This window comes from Macaca thibetana, chromosome 2, assembly GCF_024542745.1.
Source record: "Macaca thibetana thibetana isolate TM-01 chromosome 2, ASM2454274v1, whole genome shotgun sequence".
Taxonomy (NCBI): Eukaryota; Metazoa; Chordata; class Mammalia; order Primates; family Cercopithecidae; genus Macaca; species Macaca thibetana.
The window spans coordinates 18,430,526-18,444,380 of record NC_065579.1 but is presented as its reverse complement, the minus strand read 5'-3'; the positions used below and the strand labels follow the sequence as shown (position 1 = coordinate 18,444,380).

The following is a 13,855-nucleotide window of genomic DNA, read 5'->3' as shown; positions in this document are numbered from 1 at the left end:
ACTACCCTCCTGTCATGTATCAACGTCTTCACCAACCTGAAAACTTCCTGAACTTTGTTGTTTCTAGGTTTGATTGATTAAATCATTGGCCCTTGGTGTTTGAGCTCAATCTCCAGCCCCTCTCCATTTCTCAGAAGTCAGAGAGGGTGGGGCTGAAAGTTCCAACCCACTAATCAAGTTTTAGTCTTTCTTGTGACCAGTCCCCATCCTGAAGCTACCTGAGTGACCTCATTAGCATAAACTCAGATGTGGTTAAAAATAGTCTATTCTGAACAACACAACATACCCCTATCACTCAGGAAATTCCAATGGTTTTAGAGGCTGTGTGTCAGCAACCTGAGAAAAAGACTAAATATATTTTTTATTATGTCATAGTTGCCATGCAGAAAGCATGGGTTAAACTGTCCCATCTATTAAAAGGAATCATAAATTTCAATTTTCATGTGAAATCTCCGAAGTTTCAAATGTTGACAATCATTTCAAAATTTCCAAAATCTCTTTGCAGTCCAAATGGAACATACCTGTAGACTGGGTTTGGCCCGTGGTTTCCAGTCTCACATACCTGACACAGAACTGCGGAACAGGAGTTTTCAACCCTGGCTGCACACTGAAATCACCTGGGTATCTTTGAAATCTTTGTACATGGGCCTCATGCCAAAACAATTAAGTCAGAATCTCCTGGGCTGGGCCCTAGAGACTGGTATTTTTAAAAGTAGTTTTCTGATAATTTTAATGTACACTGATTTTAAAAGTAAGCTTCTTATTTTGGAATAAGTTTACCTTCACATGAAAGTGTAATGATAATATAGATTTTCTATATACTGCACACCCAGTTTTCCCCATTAACACCTTAAATTACCGTGGTACATTTGTCAAAATTAAGAAACTGACATTGGCATATTATTATTAACTAAATTCCAGACTCTATTTGGATTTTGCCAACTTTTTCTTTAACATTCTCTTTCTGTTCCAGGATCCAATCCAGTTACCATATTGCATTTAGTTGTCCTGTCTCATCAGCCTGCCCTGATCTGTGATAATTTCTTAGGCTTTGTTTGTTTGAATAGTACTGGCCAGGTAGCCTGAATGTCTCTAGATCTGAGTTTGTCAGCTATTTGCCTCATGATAGGACCCTTAGTTTATATGGGTTTTGGGTGAGAATACCACAGAGGTGAAACACCCTTGACATCTCATATCAGGTTATATTCCATTTTTGAAAACAACTTCTTGAAGTAATAGTGGCTGGGTAGAGTGGAGCTAGCAGGACCCATCCTACCCTTGAACAGATTGAAGTACATCAGTCAGTAGAGAAAATCAGGAGGGATGACATGAGGTCAGCAAGGGAGCTGCATCTCTTCCAAATAGTCTCAATTGAGAGTCATGAGACAAAAGTTCTATTCCAGGTTCATCCACTAAATAGTTTTTTAAAAAACCATTCACAGTCTTCTAGTGTTACTTTCTTCATCTGTACAATGTAGAAGTTGATATCTGAGGCCATTTCCAGTCTTGAAATTATGTGATTCTCAAACTCTGGAATGTGTTTTCATTAGTCAAATATTGTCATCCACAGTTTCATTTCCTAAGAGGAATGTGTTGTAATGCTGAGCAAGATATCTCAAAATGTCTGGTTTCTACAAAAGGGCATATAAGGGAGACCTCTCAGCTTCACTGTTTGGTACTTAAGCCATTTGTATCCTAAGAATGTCAGGTGCCTGGCAGGAAGAAAACAAATTGCAAAAACTGAGAAGAAAATTCATCACATTCATTCATCTTTGTTTCTAGGACTCACCATTTTATTCCTTCCATTACAATGGTTTAAGAAAGAAATGACATAATTTGTTTTTGAAATGTCAGAAGGAGTGCACAGTTTAGTACTTTAAAAAATATTTTAATGTTGACCCTGTGCATACGTAAATCTTACCAGAAATGAGGATGATTGGCTTACAAAGTCAGATACTCTAAGTTGCCAATAGTTTGTACAGAGCCTGTGATTGCAAAACCACAAACATTTCACAATACTGGAAACCTCTAATTAACCATAATAAATGACAGGATGGATTTGTTTTAAACACATGGTTAATAATGCTTATTGCTTTAAGACCAAAAACTGTGATTCTTTATGGAGGTGACAGAGGTAGGCTGCAAATGGTTTTGCAAAGTATATTTCTACCTCTGCATATTTAGTCTGACCCAGAACATTCTACTAATATTGTATCAGCCTCTCATCTGATGTAATTTGCCTGTGGGAATTGTATTGGCTGTTAAACTAGCTCCTCTTAGTAGCTGTTTAAAAAAAAAAAAAAAAAAGGAAGCAGCAGCAGCACAATTCTGTGGTGTGTTTCAAATGACTGAAGTCAGGTTCCTAGGTACTGAGACAAGAAAGAATGTCAAACAGGACCTTTAAAGTGTATTTATATTTAAACATCAGACCTAACAGAAAACCCTGAAGCTTTATACAATGATTAGAGCCTTGGAAGAACCTAATTAATGTATTGTCAGGTGAATGGTTGGCCTGGCACTCGAGATGTTCTGAGGGACACAAGGGGTTTCAGGTACCACCTAGGAAGAAAAGATGCAGTTGTAGTGATTCAGTGGCCCATCTGAAAGGGACCTATAAAGGCAGCTGTGTCTGGCGTGCTGTCTTTTCAGACTCACTTGATAATGCTAGTGTCAGTTTCAACTGAAGCGTGTGCCAGATTCCAGATAGCTTGAGCTGGCATTTCAGAGAGGTTAATTGTGAAACTTGAGAAGAAAATGGGCACATTCTTCCTAAGATGGCTATTCAAATATAGTCTCTTCCCGCCCCCCCCCCCGCCCCCCACGAGAGCTTTCTGGGTCTCAGTCTCATTTTTGTTCTGCTTCCACATAAAATGCATGAGGAACAGTGGGACTTTTCCCCTTGGCAGCTCCTATATTGCCATCTTTGCTGGGACTGCTTTGCCTTGTTAAAATGTGCCCCGTGTATTAAAATGGAATTGTCACTGCTGGGTGGTGCAGCATAACATGGTTTGACACTAAGCGCCGGCAGCTACAGAAAACAGACTTTTATTGCATTTATTCTTTCAGAGACGGGAGTCTCTAAAGGCTCACAGCAGACATTCACTTAGTTAAATCTGAATGAACCCAAAGTGAACAATCTATGCTGCTGTCTTTGTGTTCATAGAAACAGCCTCCATCCAGCTTGATATGACTGTAAAACAGTGTTAAGAAAAGACGATCATACTTAGAATACAGAAGGGAGGACTTGAGGCTTTCAAACAAGAACAAAAATATTTTAAGTGGGTGGAGTGGGTTAGCCACTTGATTTTCTTTTTTAGCTTCCTCTCTATTCCCTAAAATGTATTATGTAGAATAAACACGCACACACCCCTAGTATTAGTCTTCATTTATAATTCCATGCCATTTTAAGACAAAGAGAAGGGATTTGATTTGTAGGACTCTTGCAAGCAAGCTTTAGATTCTTAACTGCCTTTTATCCAGGCGAGTACCCAGAGAGAGACTGAACAGAGAGGGGGCTTTGAGGCATAAACTTTGCATTCTGTCGCTCTCCTCGAATAAAAATTCCATAAAGTAACATCTGTAGTAATTAAGGGCTTACATTTCCTCTCCCATTCATGTCTCTGCTAGGAGGGAAGGTTATTTTGCCTAAGAGACAATAGTGGATCCTGTGGGAAGAGAGAAAGAACAGTTAGAATTCTTTTCTTCATGGAAATGGAAGTTTTCTACTTTCAAAAAGAAAAAAAAGAAAGAAAGATTAAAAAACAATTGAAAGACTTACAGTAAAAGCTTCCACTGGAAAGGAAACTTGAAAGAGTTAGGAAAATGGTACTTAGCTGTTCCTAAATATTTAGAATGAGGAAAGACTCCTCTTGCCTTTCTTATCCAAACATCTTCTGATACAGGGGAACTTGTGAGTGAGTAGTAAACAAAATACGGTTTGGGTTTTTATTTTTTATCTATTAACATTGCATTCTGAATTTTTTTTTTCAAAATAATACTTATGTGCATCCCTTGGGTCACCTGATGATATACATACTAACCGTTTATATTAAGTTAGGTTCCTGCACTCTATTGTCATAGAAGGATCAACTACATAAATTAGGGTGAAAGATGACAATGTAGATCCCTTTGTTAAAAGCACTGTTAAGAAGTTCAAGGTGGCGACGGCAGAACTTTAAACCAAGTGCAGAGTTGTTCTAAGTGTGGGGCTCTGTGTGAAGACATAGGCCTCATTCCTGTAAATTCAGCCCTGCTTGGCGGTAGAGATTTGTCATATGTATCAATACAGACAGATGCACACTCATCCCATGCTTCATAGGAATGTACATCTGAAAACAAAACTTCTTCAGAAAATAATTATAGCTCCAAAATGTAACTTGTTCCTGATATCATCTTCAAACTTGTTAAACAGGTGATACAGATGCCCTGACTTCCTCTCTCAGTTAATTTTTAAGAATTTCCCGGGCAAACCTTCCACTGAGCCATATGCTTGCTCTCTCTACCACACTGTAATAAGGACGCATGCCCTCCAAGCTGCCCAGCTCAGCCCCCTGCCCTAATTACTTCTCCAAAAGCCTTTCCTAGATTCTTTGCCTCTTCTCAGCATCATCTCTGACTTCTAGGATTCCTCTCACATTTGAATTCTTATAACTGTAATAAATATGTATAACTGACTTGACATTTGTTAACATATTTTTTTCATATCTTGTTTCCTTTGCCATGTAATATGGTCCTGTAATATAGCCATGTAATATGGTCCTGAAATACATATAAAATTTAGACATAGGAAAGTTTTACAACTTGGCGTTGATGGGCACCATTCCAAGAAAGCTCGTATTAATAACAGCAGAAAATCTAAAATTATACTTTGCCTTTTGAACAAATTTTACACATTTCATACACATTCTTTCATGTGTATGTGTGCTGTTTCTTAAATTTATTTTTGCCTCTAGTATACTCTTTGGAAGACTTAATTTCCTTTAATCAGAATTAATCCTTAATTATTATCCTCCCCATCCACGCTTATAAAATAATAAAGGCCAGATATTATTCATTATTTGGAAAATGCTACAAATATTACTGTACTTAAGATATGGTAACATTGCCAAAATTTAAAATATGTTGGTCTGGCTCAAAATGTTCATGCTTCAGGTTGTATGTGAGATGCCAAAATTTGGCACAAGAACACCAGTTTAGGAATATTGATAAGATAGTATGAAAAAATAAGACATTGTCCAAAATTCAATATTGAGAAAGTACGGAACCTAAGGTTTGTATATATATATATATATATATACCTTCCTTCAAGATGTAGGACCCCACCTAACTCTTTGGGTGTTACATACAGTGGATTTTCAATAAAAATGTCATAACACTGACGACTACATTACTATACCAATCAGTCCTTTAGGCTGCAAGCTGTTCAAGTAAAACACATCTTGTCGACTTCTTCTGTGGAATCCATCAGTAGTATAGCTTAGTAGCTATAGCACAGGCTTTACTGTTGCAGAGGTGTTAGTTCAAATCTTGACTTTACCTCTTATTGGAAAGGTAGTTTATCTGTCTAAGCCTCAGTGCCCTTATGGATATGAATGACAATAACAAGATCTACCCATCAGGTTTGCTAATTCATCATTCAACAGACATTTGTTGAACACTTTCAATTGCCAAACATTGCTGAGTGAATTAAGATAATGCCTCAGGGTTACCTCTGAAAGAAGGCTCAGAACAGAGCCCTCCACATAGACACCTTTCAAAGAGTGAATAATACTTTCTCAGCATTGATGAGTTTGCGATGTTCTCTTATTAATCTGGTCATCATGGTCATGACAAAAGTTGGCAATTGGGGTACATTTCTTAAATCAAGTATTTCTATGGCTTTCTGGTTTTCCTTTACTTCTTAAGTTTCTTTTTCTTGTCAGCCATATATGACGTCTGGTTTACCTTTTTTTCCCAGAATGGAGTCTACTGAAAAATGTGAAGTGGTAATTCAACATTTTAATGGAAAATATCTGAAAACACCACCAGGCATCCCAGGTAAGAAATGTCACTAATTAGTCACTAAATGATGCCGAGACTTAAATTGCTCTTATTAGAATAAGTACATGGTAGAGCCTTTGTTGATCACTGCAGATTTGGGGAGTTTGCTTTTATTCATGTGTATTTTTAAAAAATACTGTGTATCAACTCATCTTTCTCAAAAACTTTTTGGTAATTCTTCTTTGGCTTTTTGAATCTCTGCTGCTAATTTTGTAAAGTGGATTAGAAGAAAACCATAGCAAATAATAGTTAAAGAATGATGTGCTGGAAGTGATGGAAGTTTATGACTCAGCATTAATATTAAAATTCCAATTTCTTAGTTACAAAATACCTAAACAATGATTTTCACAATGAATCCCACAAATTGATGCCAGCCCTGAAACATTTCTTACCAGTCCATGACAAGAAAAGTATAGAAACTGAGAGAAAACATTTAGAAACTTGTATAATGATTTGATAATGTCATGAAATCTGAGTGCATAATTTTCTTTTACAAAAATATTGGTTACTGACAAATTGGAAATTTTAGAAAATACTGTCTATTTATCAGAGCTAGTCTGAGAAGTCCCAATCTGAACTATCCCAGGGCATTTCACACTTCCCAAGGCAAAATTCCTAAGGTTTTATATACATCATAAAGTGTTCTAACTTTATACTATTAAGAATTACATTAAACATGAAATAATTGGATTTATTATGTGTATCAGAGCTACAAATGCCAGAAGTTGAGGCGGTAATGTATGTGGAAGGTTTTAATATTAACTAAGTAAAGTTTTAAATATAATTTCTATATAAAAATTAACAATTGAATGAAGTATTAAACTAAGAAAAATTACATAAATAATCATCTGAATAAGGCAGGTTGGTTGATTTGTTGGTATTTTATATACTGTTAGTCTCAGAGGAGACTAAGGTGACTTCTTTCATCTTACAATACGTGGCTTTCATCTTTATAAGCTTGATTTCAATAGTGTTTGCTGTATAATGCATCTACTATTTAAAACCCATCAGAGAGTTCAGAGGTTGAGCATTTTAGTTTCTTAAAATATATTGAGTTTATAGATAAGAGGAAGCGTATACAAAAAGAGAAATATTTTTGTGGAGGGTTTTGTAATGACTTGCTTTGTTTAAGGGGGATGTCAAGAATGCAGAAAGACCCTTCAGACAGACAACTTGCATAATCTGAAAATCTAAAGTAGCTGATTGCTGGCTAATCAGTGAGTCAACATATAGTGAAGACTGTGCCTTGATTTGGTTAGCTTCCATGTGTAACGTTCCCTTGGGAACTGACTGCATTATGATCCAATTGGAGACATATGGTGTTGTTAAGAAAAGAGTTAGCAGTTTTCATCTCAGCATGTTAGCTGCCCTTGCATTTTAGCAGAAATACTTTTTTTTTTTTTTATAAACAGACATTTTAAGACACTTTACTCAAACCTGTCATCGAGTAAAGGAGTTGCATTGTTTGTGGACTTTCCTCTTATTTGTCCTATTTTATCCAACAGAGACCTATCTATATAGAAGTTGTTCAAACTAGGTGTAAATTATATAATTATATAAAAATAAAAATGAGCACACTGTGTAGAAATTATGGATGATTCAAGTTTTAGCACATCTCAATTTTTTGATTTGTTAAAAAAATTGATATGTCAAAAAGACATATTGAAAGCCTTCTTGCCCTGATTGATTTGAAGGTATTTCATTTGGTTTTCCCCATAGAACATATTGCTGACAAATACAATTTAATGCTGAAGACAAAGAAAGTCACTACAAATCCCCAAATGTCTGGGCATCCTTCCAGAATATGCAGGCTGTGATATTAACCTATCTAATATCATAGCTACACCCAATGGAAACATCGTGAATAGCAGGAACTTGGTTATGAGTTTTCTCACTCATTTTTATCTCCTGGGAACAAGAAAGACAAAATAATTATGTTCAGTTATAAAACTCTTAGGAGAGGTAACTGTATGCTTCTGAGATTTCCACTCATCATAATAGAACTAAATACACAATATTGATCATCATCAGTGCTTGAATCTGCTTATTTATAAATTACTTTGAAAGTTAGAGTTGAATAAAGGCTTCAAATGCTAAGTAAAGACATTTAATCTTTGATACTTAAATTAGGTGTGGAAGAAAAGAGGATATAATACAAGATATGGGTATTTTGAAAGGTAAAGTAGTAATTTGCCCTTGTTGAGTAGAATTATTAAGTCACGACAGGTATAACTACAATTTGGGTGTATGCTGTCTGCCTTTATTGGTCCTCATTACTTACTACCTGGAAATACCTGAAATCTTACTTTCAGAAATATATGTCTTAGCCAATATTCAATTCCATATTTACAACAGGGAGTAGGATATCACTATGAGCTATGGCATCAGATATTCATACTTTTTTTTTAAGTGGCCAATTTCCTAATCTTTTTCATTACTTTAGAGAGTATGTCTTTGCTTGTGAATATACTCCACTATAATTAGTGTGACCCACTGAAAACTAAAATACAATTTTAAAATCTGAAAAATCTCAGTGTTCTGCCTTATCAAGATTTCACATATTTGAATTCAGAAGTTTGTGGTTTTATAGAACTGCACATTGATTGTTTAAATACATTGCCTTAAGGTCATGTCGATGAGGGACTCACAGTGATCCAATAATTATGACCCGAGATCCTCAGGCCTTAAGAAAGCTGTTGAAAGATTGAATATTATGTCAATCATCTTCTTCTCATACTAGAGCCCTATTGTATTAGTTTGTTTTCATGCTGCTGATAAAGACATATCCAAGACTGAGCAATTTACAAAAGAATGAGGTTTATTGGACTTACAGTTCCACATGACTGAGGAGGCCTCACAATCATGGTGGAAGGTGAAAAGCATGTCTCACATGATGGTAGACAAGAGAAGAGAGCTCGTGCAGGCAAACTCCCCATTTTAAAACTATCAGATCTCATGAGACTTATTCACAATCACAAGAACAGCGCAAGAAAGACCTGCACCCATGATTCAATAATCTCCCACTGGGTCCCTCCTACAACATCTTGAATGGGAATTCAAGATGAGATTTGGGTGGGGACACAGCCAAACTATATTGACTACATTTAATATTACTCTAAGCAAGTACAGAGCGACTGGTGCCATATTCATACTGTCTACCTCTCTGTTTAGGGACAGTGTGGAGAAAATGCGCATGTGTTATTGGGCAAATATAATGGCATTCAGTTTCTGTCACTGTTGACAATGACAATTACTCTTAAAGGAGATGCAAAGCTAATTATTTTCCTGAGATGATCATCTAAGTTTCCAAGTCCCCAACTGTATTATTTCTATAAAAGAACAAGGAAAAAAATCTATTTCAATCTAAAATGTTGACAATGCTCTGAATTTCAAATTCTAAAAATGTCATAGGTAAGGAAATTTGCAAGGACATGTAACACTGACCACATTTATGTTGCTGCCCAATTTCGATTTTAGCCATTGTTGGAATAATTGGCTAATTAAATATGATTCATGTTGGTATTCGGTTCTAATTCCTGACAGATATGTGAGTTGGAAGAGAACTTTACAGATATCTTTTTGGAACACGCTTTATTTCTCTAGGCTCCTCCTATTTATTCATAAAAGATCTTTTTTTAAATGAATGCATCATGGATCATTGATGTCTTTTAGCACATCCCAGAACTACCTCTGTTCATTTTAGATTATAATATTATCCCCAGATTTTGGTTACCTGGATCAATGAAGCTAAATATAAATGCCAAAAGTCAAATTATTGAGTACTAGTATACAGGAAGTTAACAAAGATCAGTCACATGTATTGCTGCCAGCAGATGAGAAGGAGACCAAAAGCATGTGTTAAATAGTGTCAATCATTTGACTGTTGTAGCCATCAGCAGAAAGAGATCATTCAGCGTTTTCTGCCGTCCCTAGAGGGAAAAGAAAATACAGCATTCCATAAATGTTGCATGTCCTACATATCGATCTTGATGCTTTTCTGGACAAAATGAAGGATCATTAGTTGCTTGCCTGCCTAACCCCAGACACTTCTTTGTCCCATAATGAATTGCACAGCAATGTCGTATAGCCCCAAAGTGTTCCATTTTCAAACCTCTGGCAAAAGCAAAGGGTTAGTTCCCAGACACTTCAGGGATCTGTAGGGCATGGACTTGAAAGGCTCACTTTCAAAGAGCCCTCAGAGCAGGATGATACACCATGCGGAAAAGGCTTTCACATGTAGGGACATGTATTGATGAACAGAACATGCAGGCCGGTTTGTGAAAAAATAAATCATGTTTTTCTCTCAAACTAGACATTTTTTTTTTCCTGTAAGCACGTGCTCCTGTCAGTGGAGCAGTCTTTTCAGAATAAAATGGAATAACTAACTTCTGGTATGCTTTCCTTATTCTTTAGATAATTGTTTCTAATCTCAATTGAAGTAGGGAAAATTTGAGAGAAAGCTTAGCACATTATGGGATCTTATAAAATTTAACAACTCTTGTAACTGACAGAACTTTGCACAAATAGGTATCAGAGGAATAATATTTTTCTAATAAATAAAGCATGGAGCTTTTTGATGTTTTGACATAGTAATTTTAATGTCATGTGTTGATGTAAATAAAAATGTGTATGACTATGTATGTATATGAATACTTTATGGGAGCAAGCAAGGAAAAATATTTACAAAATGATTTTTTAAATGATGAACACAAGTGTTCGTATAAACTTAACATTCCTGCCAGAGTAAACTATTGACAACATATTTAAATCAATTTATCTTACATGATTCAAAAATCAGAATATTTAAGCAATAGATTTACAAGTTTTTATCAGTGGGGAATGTTGCAGAGCCTTAAAGTCTGTGTTTGCTCAATAGTAACTGTCTATTAAGTCCACAAATAAAACTATAGCTGAGAAGAGGTAACAAATAAAAAATGCTATGGTGTGTAGTTGGGCAAAAAATATTTCTTGATTGTTCTGCTCAGGTGGAGCATTGCTTCTCTCCAAATGTTTCATCTTTGTGAAACTAAAGCATCACTTATATAACACACTTTGTGAACAATGTAATCCCCAATTGGGTATCATTTTAGATTTTTCACTAGTAAAAATTTTTTCATTCTTAATGTTGGTGATGTCTTCAGATTATTTCTATGTATCAAACATACTTTGTTGCTTCGTGATGAAGAAAACACCTTTAGAATATTATTAATGAACTTCACAGAGCAGCTGGACAATATCATGGTTAATGGAGTCTAAGCATCTATGTGAATTCTATGGAATTTGATTAGGTCAATCAGTTTTCAACCTTTCTATGGAGCTGCATCTGATATTGTGAAGGTAAAAAAGCTATGTGCTGGTAACTGATTAGATATATAAGAAAGGAAGAAGAGGTGATTAAATTTCTACATCTTTATATGAGAAGCTAAATAGAGAGGGAAAAATGTTTCCTCTTCAAAAGAATAGAAATAATTGAAATGAGTGTTTTGACAGGGCTACATCTACTCTACTCACCTGTGATTTCAGCTGCATAGGAGATGCAATCTAGAAGCATCTTACCTCATGTATCCACCTAGTTTCTTCCCTTTTCTACCTCAGGACAAAATCTATAAAAGCTTGCTCAATGAGACAGACAAATGTCTTCTACAAATTTTGGGGGAATTATCACCCCCTGGGATAGCCTTCAATCATCAGGGTATAGGAGCCAGAAGATAATATTGGGTCTCTCATCCTTTGGAAGGATAATTCTGAGTCATATTCTACAGGGTTCCTTGAGAGGTTATCCACAGTGGTCACAAGCTCAATGAGGTTTCCTTTATTAGCATTTTCCCCCTTCCCCGTCTTTTCCTTTTCTATCATATCAGCTTCCTGACATCAGCTCCCAATTAAACTACCTTCTCCCATGCTCTGATTTTAGGGAAAGTCAAATTCAAGTTGGGAGTTCTAGAAATTATGTTAGGGAACTACTTTTTGATTCAAAACCTCTGGCTATAAAGGAAGGTATTCGCTTCACTAAAGTAGTAAAGTGAATTTCATGGCCCAAATATACTGTTTTTATGACTTTTATTCTTAAAAAGCTGATATTATAAATCACATAGTAGGGTTAATGAAGGCGAACATTAGAGGTAGTAGTCAGGTAGCAAGCCAGGGTTGAAATTTAGCAAGAGAGGTATGGAAAAAGACAAGAAGGACAAGAAAAAGCCAAGGTGGCATGGCTGACTTGAGAACAACTGAGGACATAAAGAGTTAGATGGCTGATAAAAATGGAAAAGATTTAGGGAAGCCATAAAGCCCGTAAAGTGAAGGTGAGGTACAGGCATAGACAATTATCATCAAAGAGAAGGTATTTTTTTGAGGTTTCGGTCTTGGATAAATGTAGAGGTGGACATCGAATATGACATCCAGTGTGTGAATGCCTACAGCTGGCTGAAGTCAAGTGAAGAAGATCTTTAGTCAAGCAGCTGGAGGCTTATGATTAGAAAGTTGGAAGGTCTTTCACTATTATCTTTAATTTTATTACTTAATGTCATACTTGCCTTGATTGCCTCTTGAAGTTCTGATCTTGGTAGGAGCAGGTTAAGTGAATAGTGACAAAGAGTTTCTCTATTTTTTTGTTTGTTTTAATTTATCTGATTTTGAATTTTCCAAACCAGAGTCTTTTTCATCTTTTGTGGCTCAAGGGTTGTATGCTTAGCTCTGTAAATTCTCGCTAAATACTCTTTGGAGTTGTATGGTTTCATGAATTAAATGACAATCATACATATATTTGCTTTTAATGAACTTTTTGAAGGTATGGGGAGGATGCACAGCTCTGGGTAGACAAACATGCAACCAATTTGGGGGAGCACATTGAGGAAAATCTTAAAATATTTTTAAAGTTTTAATTTTAAAAATCTCCATATCTAAATAGAGAGAGAGAGAAAGAAAGCAAGAGCAAGCGAGAGAGAAATGTTTATAAGAGTAAGAAACTTATTTGAAAAAAATTCCAGTTACATTTCGGAAAGTCTACTTTTTCTAAGACTGCTTTTCAAGGTGTACACTGAGGACCTAATTGTAGTTTCTTTAAATAACTCATTCTTGAACAGTGCAATGATGAATTCTGTTTTCTGGCACGGCAAATGTCTTGCCTAATTATACTGGAATAATGTTTCTAAACTTTTTGCCACTGGAGCTAGTTAAGCACAATGATTATGCAGCACTTTTGCTCCCCCTGCCACTTCTTCACATAAAAAGATAAATGTCTTGAGAAAAAACAAAAAAGAGAATTGCTTATCTATATTATATCCCTTTTGGCATAATAATGTTGCTCAATTCTGCCTAGATAAATTATCACATTAACTTATTATTTCTTTTATAATGCTATGTGATATAACATACTCTATAGTTTTTAATCAATAAGATATGGTTAATGCTTTCTTTACCATATTTTTTCATGGTTTCATATAAAGCACCAGTAAGTAGCAGCATAATGTGTCTGCAGTTTCCATTTGGTTACATAATTTGATTGATTAAAATAGTTGTAATTTCATGAGAGAAAAGGGATGAGGAGGTTTTCTATACATCTCCAAAATCATGAACCACCTTCATAACTTATTTCTAAAATACTGACTCCATTCAGGTCTGCACGAGTTTCTGAACTGAAAATTTCACGTAAAAACTTACAAAATAAATAATAAAACACTAATTTTGCTTCTAACACCATGTTGGGCTTTGCCTTCTGTCAGCATCACTAATGAGTAGCTAAACCATTTAGTGTCTGTCTGGATGAGTCCTATTAGCAAGCTGAGGGTTGAGTGGCTTAAGACCAATTAACACACAA

The 13,855-nt window shown here is 35.6% G+C and overlaps 1 protein-coding gene across 17 annotated transcripts in view; it reads left to right on the top strand.

Moving 5' to 3' along the window:
• RBMS3 (RNA binding motif single stranded interacting protein 3) overlaps positions 1 to 13,855 on the top strand; it is a 1,212,964-nt gene that overhangs the window by 937,431 nt on the left and 261,678 nt on the right. For all 17 annotated transcript variants that reach the window (XM_050779422.1, XM_050779425.1, XM_050779420.1 and 14 more), the window contains one exon: positions 5,957 to 6,036. In XM_050779422.1, the coding sequence (XP_050635379.1) occupies positions 5,957 to 6,036 (80 nt within the window). The remainder of the gene's footprint in view (positions 1 to 5,956; positions 6,037 to 13,855) is intronic.